Raw genomic sequence first — 9,316 nt, 5'->3', positions numbered from 1 at the left:
GGTGGAGGGGCAGTGATGCATGTCCTCCAAGGTCGAAGGTTGTGGAGCTCCTGCTGAGGATGGGCTTCAAGGCGATTGACATCTACGCCTTGATACATCCCTATTCCACACCTGAGTTTGATGTCAGCTTTGTTCGGCCGGAGGGGCTTGAACTTTTCTGGTCGAACTATGAGTTGGCAAAAAATGAGCCCGGCTGGCGAGACTTTGCCGTTCAAGCGGTGTCTCGCCAAAATCAAGTCAAGAAAGTGACCGTGATGACATGTAACGAGTCGCTTTCTTGTTATGACATCATGACGTGGCTTGGCCGGTATGGAGAGGTAGTGGAGATGCCAAAGAAAAACCGTGACGAGTTTGGTATCTGGTCAGGGGCCTGGACGTTTATGGTAAAACTTAAGCGTTCAGGTGGTACGGTTGCCCACATACCATCATCTGCCTTCCTGGGTAGGGATCGTATCCTGGTCTTCTACCAGGGGCAACCGAAGCTCTGTCACAGGTGCGGCGACCCCACACACTTCAGCGCAAACTGCACTGTGCAGAAGTGTGCATTGTGTGGGGATGTCGGCCATCTTGCTGCATCTTGTGTGGAGATTAGGTGCCACCTGTGTGGTGAGTTAGGTCACCCATTCAGCCGTTGTCCTCGCTCCTTCGCTAACGCAGTCGTGACCCCGGTGGGAGAAAGCCGTGAGGCTGATTCTGCTGGGGAAGGGACTAGCAAGGGTGAGGGAGCTGAGGGGCCAAGGAAGAAAAGCAATAAAAAGACGCCTGCCCAGCTAAGGCGTCTAGACAAGCGCAGACAGGATAGGGAGCTGGGCGAGCCTCAGGCTACTGGGGCGGCCCCTGTCCTGGATGCCAGTCTTGCTGCTGAGGCCCCAAGGGATGATGAGTTGGATGAGGAGGTCAGGAGGATCCACAGGGAGGAGAATGCCACTGCCTCAGAGTCCTCCCATTATGAAAGTATGGATGAGGATAATAGGCAGTGGCTAGAGGACAAGCGTAAGCTCGGCACCAAAAAGAGAAAGAAGGGAGAAAAAAAAAATCTTCTCTCACTCTGACCAAGGTACCTAAGGAAGGAAAAACCGACTCCCCTCTGGTTGGTCTTTCTAACCGGTTCCAAGCCCTTGAAAACATCTCTTCCTCTGAGGGGGAAGCTGAGGGTGAGGTTCTGGCTTCAGCGGGGCTCACAGGGGGCGCCGAGTCTCCTCCTTCTGGGAACATAAGATCTTTGGAGGGAGGGACTGGCCCAGAGTCCGGAGACGAGGACGAAAAAAATAAAAAACGCGTGGAAATGGATACCTCCATGTCATTAAAGAGGGGGAAGGATTCCTCCTCTGAGGCAGAGGATAAGGGGAGTGGGAAAAAGAAAGCCATCTAACTCAATCACCAATGATGGCGGAACCCACTCCGTTGACGCTGGCGTCCATTAATGTCGCCAGCATAAAGTCAAATACAGCTAGATTTGCGGCCTTTGATTTTCTCAGCCGGGATGAAGCTGACATTTTCTTTTTGCAAGAGACCAGGCTGCCAAACATGGCAGATGTGTTTAAAGCTAAGAGGGAGTGGAGACTCGGGCCCTCCTATTGGTCTCTTGCGGCCGAGCCGTATAGCGGAGTGGCGGTCCTTTTTACCGCACCGGTGGAATGCCGACGGGTTATTGAGTTAGAAATGGGGAGGTGCCTGATCTTAGATGTCCTCATGAAGGGACAAGAGCTCCGGCTCATTAACATCTATGGTCCCCAATCTAAGTGGGACCGGAAGTGTCTCTTTATGAGGATCAAGCCCTACCTTTTTACAAGTCGGCAGGTTGTCTTTGGAGGGGACTTCAATGCTGTCACGAGGCCCCGAGATAGAGGAGGTTCCAGAGACAAGCTGACTTACGATAGCGTCGCCCTTAATAGTATAGCTAGTGAGGCTCGCCTGGTGGATGTCCACATTCGGCACACCCCAGGCCACGAGGGGTTCACCTATCATAGAGGTAACTGTAGGTCCAGAATAGATAGGTTTTATTTAAAGGAGGAAGCTGTCTCTTCAGCAGTGTCTGTTGTTGAGGTGGAGTTCTCCGACCACTGTTTAATTTTGTTTTCTCTGAATGTTACAGAGACCCTCCGGATGGGAAGAGGCTTTTGGAGGCTCAATTCGTCTCTCTTGGAAGAAGCGGAGATAAGACAGTCCTTTGAGGATTTTCTTCAGAGCCAGGTACCCTTACTGGATCTTTGTAGTAGTAGGTCAGAGTGGTGGGAGATGTTCAAGGAAAGGGTGGCGAGATTCTTCCGCCAGCTCTCGAGCCTCAGGAGTCTGAGCAGGTACCGCCTGTATCAGGGTCTGAGGAGGAAACTCGAGCATCTTGTCTCAACTGGAGGTAGCCGCGAGGAGATCTCCAGAGTGAAATCTTTGCTTATGAGGTGTCAGTACGATAGACACGCATCTTTGGTTTTTGAGAGGGATTACGGGAAGTACCGCTCGCCCGACCCTTACAGAAACTGCAAGATGTCAGTGAATAGTAAAGTGGTTACAGGACTGGTCGACACTACGGGGTCCCTGAGGCGATCCAGATCAGGGATCCTGGAGGTTGTCAGATCCTTCTACTCGCACCTCTTGGGGAAGAGGGATCTTGATTGGGATGAGATGTCGGCTTTCCTGGCAGAAGCTGTCCCCGAACCAGGGGTAGACCCCTCTCTTGACGTTTTGACAGAAATGATCAGGGAAGAGGAAGTTCAGTTGGCGATTGAAGGGCTTGCCCCAAAAAAATCGCCTGGTCCAGATGGCTTAACATCTGAATTCTATAAGACCTTTAAGGACGTTTTGGTTCCCCTCTTGACTGAGGTATTCAATGAGTGTCTTTCCTCGGGCACTCTGCCGAAGTCAATGAGGAGGTCTGCTCTGATCATCTTGTCAAAGGGTAAGGACCCGTCTTGCATTGAGAATTGGCGTCCCATAGCGCTTCTCAATGCAGACAGGAAGGTTCTGGCAAAGGTGCTGTTTAATCGGCTGGTGAAATTTGCACCCCGACTCCTTTCGGGGGCCCAGCATTGCTCTGTTCCAGGCCGCAGCACATTTAGTGCTGTGCTCTGTGTCCGAGAGGCAGTGGAGCAGGGTAGGGCTGGTCACTGGAAGGGGTACATGCTGTCACTGGACCAGGCAAAAGCGTTTGATCGGGTTAATCACGAGTACCTCTGGTCCGTCCTTCTGAGATATGGCCTGCCGGGGGGGTTTGTTGATTGGCTTAAGACCTTGTACAGTGGGGCAGAGAGTTTCCCGCTTGTGAATGGTTGGATTGGTAGCTCTTTTGAGGTTGGGTCCGGTGTTCGCCAGGGTTTTCCCTTGAGCCCGCTGCTGTACGTGTTTGCAATTGACCCTCTTCTTAGGAGGGTGGAGCGTGGACCGTTGGCCGGGATCAGGATGGATCAGGCAGCACCGGAGGCCACTCTGAGGGTGGTGGCGTATGCCGATGATGTCACTGTGTTTGCTTCCTCTCACGAGGAGGCAGGGTGGCTGATGTCAGAGGTAGATCGCTACTCGGAGGCATCCGGGTCCAAGATCAACCGGGATAAGTGTGAGAGTCTCTGGCTGGGAGGAGGAGATCCTGGTTTTGATCTCCCGGACACCCTTCCAGGACCCAAAGTCTCTGCAAAAGTCCTTGGCATCGAATTTGGCCAGGGGGATTACCCCAAACAAAATTGGGACAGCAGGCTAGAGATCGCCCCTCAGAAGGTGAACCAATGGAAGGGTTGGTCTTTGACCCTAAGGGAAAGGGTAAACCTGATCAAAACTTACCTGCTCCCTTTACTGATTTATCTGGGCAGTGTGTGCATCTTGCCGGAATCTCTCTGGACTCGGGTCTACAGTTTGTTCTTCCAACTGTTATGGGGGAATAGACTGAACCTGGTCAAGAGGGAGGTTACTTACCGTACGAGGAGACTAGGAGGGTTGGGTATGGTCAACCCTGTGGTATTCCTTGTGGATACCTTCATTAAGATCAATATCGCAAACCTCTGGAAAGAGAGGGCTCCTCCGTGGGTATTCTCCTGTAGGGGATGGTTTCAGCCTTTCTTCCAGGAATGGGAGACAGGAGGGCAAGTGAAGGATCTTCGCACACCGCATGGACACCTTCCGGCTTACGCTACCTTGGTTCTGAAGGTAATTCGTCGGTGGGGTCTGGGAATGTGGGAGATCAGGACTCTGCCAAGGAAACTACTTGACAGTAGGGTTCTTTTGACCCATTTCCAGAGGCCTCTGGCGCTCAGGGACTGCCCAAGTCGGGATCTTGGGGTGGGTTTGCATCTTTTGAATTCTATCAGGATCCCCTTGAAGTTTTGGGACTTGGCTTGGCGCTGCTTCCATGGGAAACTGTGTGTGAGGGACAATCTGAAGTGTAGGAGCTCTGAGGACAGGAATTGTCCTCGGGAGCATTGTGGTACCTTGCTGGAAAGCATGGACCACTTCCTGCTTCATTGTCCCTTCAACACAGAGGTGTACAACAGGGTGGGCGCCTTCATTGGCTGGTCTCGGCTGGCCGGTCTCTCCTATGCGGAATGGGCCTATGGAGCATTCGGAGACCTGGGTGGTCGGGACCGCTGCACCTTATTTCTAGTTAGCGCAGTGGTTAGGTATCACACGTGGAACGCACGGTGCTTAGTATCGACGCAACGAAAAATCCTCCCAGTGGACGATGTGTTTAGGACCATACTCGGTGACCTGGTGAAGGTGCGCTCTCTGGAGTATGGGAGACTGGGCGCACGGAGGGCTGCGCTCCTCTGGAGGGGCTTTTCTTTTAGTGTGCCCTAGTCTGGTCATCTCCTTTCCTGGTGGTGGGCTGATGCTGACACTGTAGATTTTTGTTTTGTTTGATTATACAGTGATGTAGGGCTGCAAGCGCCGAACTTGGGCTTCGTGAGTTGTGATTATTGTGGTGTGTGCTGCTGTATATATTGTATATGGGGATATAGATTTGGGTGTAGGTGTTAGGTTGGGTGGTGGGAAAGGGGGGGAGGTGGGTTTATCTTGTGGGACTATGGGACACTGGGTTGTTTGGGGGAAAAACTGGCACTGCCTGATCTGGCCTATGGACGTTGGACATGGACTCAGGCATGAGACGCAGGACCAGCTCTCAGGTCAGTGCGGGGGGTTGGGAATGGAGGATAGCTTGTAGTATTGTATATATTTGTAGTTATTTTATTTAAAACTAAAAAAAAAAAAAAAAAGTTCATGTATATAGTCTGTTTGCCATTGTTTATTTTATTTGTTATTAGGCCGCTTTCACATTTGCGGTTGTGTCCGCAGCGTTTCTTCCGCAAATATCCGCATGCGTTTTGTATTCCTATCTTTAACATTATCGACGCATGCGTTTTTCTATGTTCGCGTTTTGCCGCGTTTGACGACGCATGCGTCGTCTAGCCGTCTGCGTCTTGGCGTGGAAATGCAACATGTAGTAATTTTCAGAGGCGTCATTTTGCCGCCTGGAAACGTATGCGGCTGACTGCGCAAGGTTTGCGCCAAAAAAACGCATTGTAGTCTATGTAAACGCATGCGTTTTTCAGTACATGCGTTTGCTTGCGTTTGCCGACGCATGCGTCTCAATTGAGAAAAACATGTCTAGACACTGATAAGCCACCCCCCACATACAAGGTGATAAAGGGAGGAAGTGGACATTGGCAGTTCACTACTCATCAGACTGCCTTGCAGACGAGACGCCCCACAGCCCCTTGGATCAGCAAACAAGCCTCAGAACTATGTGAGTATATCCTATCCAATGCATTTCTTTTCTATAATGTCTCTATATGCCCTAATTTCTGTCATTCCTTTCTTTCTGCACACATCAGAATGTCTTCTTCTTCTGATGAGGAAACGCCTGGGCCTGCACAAGGGGAACATGTCAGCGAAGTGAGTATTCACCTCCTCAGATTGTATTCACTGTCACATCTACACATATGACAATGTATATTTTCCCTTTTTCAGACCACTTCTTCTACAGCGGAAGAGACTGGGCAGGAACAGCGGAAGAGACTGGGCAGGAGCAGCGTAGTCACGGCCGGGCAACACGGCGGCATCGTGTAAGTATAGCTGGCTGAATGTGTATTGTATCCTCACTTTATAATTCTTGAATCTTCATTTCTTTCTACTTCTCTCTTTCTTTCCCTTTTGCTTCAGCACCAGTGGTTTTTTTTACTTCAATATTCATGCCATTCCTCTGATTCTGTTTTCTGTCTTCCGTATGTGAACGCCTCCTATATTAATGTACTTTTTGTTGTTAGGTTCCAGAGGAGGATGAGGACCTAATTGAGAATGAACACCTCATCTCCCTGGTTCACGAGCGAGTCGCATTGTGGGACACCCGGGATCCACTGCACGCCAACAATGTGACGATCCGGAGGCTTTGGAATGAGGTGGCCGCAGCGTTGTGGGATGGCTGGGCCAATGCCCCGGCTCGGGTCCGTTCTGCATTTGGTAAGTATCGCAATGCAGTGTGATGTAGTCAATACCTTGGCCATGCTCACACAACTGTGTATGATGTGAGAAAGTCATTACTTTTTCACAGCACATACAGTTGTGTGACCATGGTCAAAAGACCATTGTCCTAACAATTATGTTTTGTTTTGCCAACAGTGTCAAAAGTGAAAACACGTTGGAGATCGATGAAGGACCGCTTCAACAAGGACCTGCGCCAAGAGAGCCAGCTTCCAAGTGGTTCTGCAGCAAGGATACGCAAATACAAGTACCACCGCATCCTTGCGTTTTTGAGACCAGTCCTTGCACGAAGAACGTAAGTATATTGGTTAAAAAAGAAAAAAAAAAGTGTTGTATAATGCAATTTTTTGGGGGTCATTATTTCAAATCAATATTTGTAATCCAAAACCTTGAGTGATTGATAGATGCAGAAGTGGGGTACGTGTTCTTTGAATACTTTCCCTCACATAGTTCCTCTCCAGGTTTTGGCTTACCAATACTGATTTGAAATACTGAGCAAATACTGAGAGTGTGACGGCAGCCTGCACAACAGATCTATACTCAGCAAGTTAGGTGTCAGAAATAATGAATTCAGGATGCCAATGGCTCCTCAATTCATTTTTCCTGACACTTGTCCTGGTGAGTATACAGGTGGCTTGTATGTCCTCTGTCGTCAATTCGTATTTCCCATCAGTATTTGTAATCCAAAACCTTGAGTGATTGATAGATGCAGAAGTGGGGTACGTGTTCTTTGAATACTTTCCCTCACATAGTTCCTCTCCAGGTTTTGGCTTACCAATACCTTGTATAGAGATATGGCTTGTATTGCCTCCATCGTCTCTTCATAGTTTACATCAGTTTTTGTAATCCCCAAGGACTGGTCGATGCATGCAGAAGTATAGCATGTTGTTTTATGAAACTTTTATTCCTACTGTTGAACTCCTGGCTTGCAAACTCTGATGTAAAATTCAGTCCAAATAGTGCTAGTGTGACCTCTGCCTTAATCTCGATGTTTATATTCCACATGAGTTATCGTTTTGTAAATGCTTGGTATTAATTTTTTTTTTCTTTTTTCACAGCACTTGGAGCTCCACTGTTGGCCCAGGTTCTGGAGCGGTCCTTCATCAGTCAGCCACGGACCCGTCCCAGCCATCCTCCAGCGCTGCAGCAAGTGGGCCTGCCACACAACCTGGAGACCAGGAAGCTGGTCCATCAGGTGTTCCCCTTCCCCAGTCCTCTGCCTCTAGCCAATTTTTTATGGGCTCCTCCCGGCAGCGGCAGAGGGCCGCGGACAGGTCACTCATGCCCGAGTTTTTGCACTTGAGCTCGGTCTTCCATGAGGGACTCAAGGCGATGGGTGACCGACTGGATACTGCCATTAGTCATATGAGCACACGTATCCAGGAGGTAACCACAGCCCTTGCCCAAGTGAAAGCCGACCTCCAGAGGCCAGCACATAATTTTTTTAATCAGATAGAACAGGGCATGTCGGAACACCTTAGTCCTGAGCTCCAGATTACTGTTATGCAGGCCTGCAATGCTGCTTACGTGCAGGCTATGCAGCAGAGTCGGTATTTGCAGCAGACAGTGGGGGCATTTCCAACAGTGCCCACACTGTCACGCTTTACATCAATGCCGACATCTGCTGCATACCACTGCACGGCCACCTCCATTCCAAACACTGCCGGACCGTATTATAGCACCACCACCATGCCCAGTGCAGTGGGTCAGCCCACCGCCACCACCATGACAACTGCTGCTCCTGCTTGGGCCTCCTCCACTGCCACCACCATGCTGCCGCCGCAGGACCCTGGTCTGGCGTTCCCCGCTACCACCACAAGAGTTCCGCCGCAGGACCCTGGTCTGGCGTTCCCCGCTACCACCACAAGAGTTCCGCCGCAGGACCCTGGCCTGGCGTTCCCCGCCACCACAACAAGACTGCCATTGCCTGACCCTGCCCTGGCGTTTCCTGGCACCACCACAAGACTGCCGTTGCCGGACCCTGCCCTGGCGTTTCCTGGCACCACCACAAGACTGCCGTTGCCGGACCCTGCCCTGGCGTTTCCTGGCACCACCACAAGACTGCCGTTGCCGGACCCTGCCCTGGCGTTTCCTGGCACCACCACAAGACTGCCGTTGCTGGACCCTGCCCTGGCGTTTCCTGGCACCACCACAAGACTGCCGTTGCCGGACCCTGCCCTGGCGTTTCCTGGCACCACCACAAGACTGCCGTTGCCGGACCCTGGCCTGGCGTTCCCTGCCACCACAACAACGAACCCGCGCCAAACAAGGAAGGGGAAAGGCAAAAAAAAGCAAAAAACAATAGCTATCCCTGCCCCCTCACCTCCCAATGTGTCTGTAATGTCTGGTTTGTCTCACCCTTCCAGTGTGTCTCAGCCCTCTCGTGTGTCTAGCCCAATCCCTGAATTTCCTGACCCCAGCAGCTTCATAGCGCCTTCTCCTGCCACCCCTATGTCGGCTACAATAAGCCAGACCTCACAACTGGACACCCCACAATATCGGCACTCAACCCCAAGCAGGCGCAGTTAATTTTTTGGTTTGTGTGTGTTTAATAAACCTGTGTTTTGCCCCAATAAGGTTTGGTTAATTGAGTATTTCGCCGCCGTCACCACACACCATGCGCCAATAACAAATAATGCGTCAAACACTTTTTTGGGGGCCACCTCCAACCTCCAGTACTTACTTAGCAGAACACTGAAGCTTGGTGTGTGTTTGGTTGAGAGATATGAGGTTGCCCCCAAAAATAACACTTGTATTTTCTCCAAAAACAGTTATTTCTGTTTACTCCGTGACTTTTGGTCGCACACAGAAGACAAAATGGTGGTAATACACAGCACAACTATACTCAACAGGT

The 9,316-nt window shown here is 50.6% G+C and overlaps 1 protein-coding gene across 1 annotated transcript; it reads left to right on the top strand.

Moving 5' to 3' along the window:
* Window positions 1-5,996: 5,996 nt before the first annotated feature.
* LOC143807414 (uncharacterized) lies at window positions 5,997-9,099 on the top strand. Its single transcript, XM_077288967.1, has 3 exons — window positions 5,997-6,441; window positions 6,601-6,757; window positions 7,521-9,099. Exons 2-3 carry the CDS (start codon window positions 6,630-6,632, stop codon window positions 8,989-8,991), a joined length of 1,599 nt encoding a protein of 532 aa, XP_077145082.1. The 5' UTR covers window positions 5,997-6,441; window positions 6,601-6,629; the 3' UTR covers window positions 8,992-9,099.
* Window positions 9,100-9,316: the final 217 nt, after the last annotated feature.

This window comes from Ranitomeya variabilis, chromosome 1 (genome assembly GCF_051348905.1).
Source record: "Ranitomeya variabilis isolate aRanVar5 chromosome 1, aRanVar5.hap1, whole genome shotgun sequence".
Taxonomy (NCBI): domain Eukaryota; kingdom Metazoa; phylum Chordata; class Amphibia; order Anura; family Dendrobatidae; genus Ranitomeya; species Ranitomeya variabilis.
The sequence above is the reverse complement of the archived record's forward strand: the minus strand, read 5'-3'. Positions and strand labels throughout refer to the sequence as shown.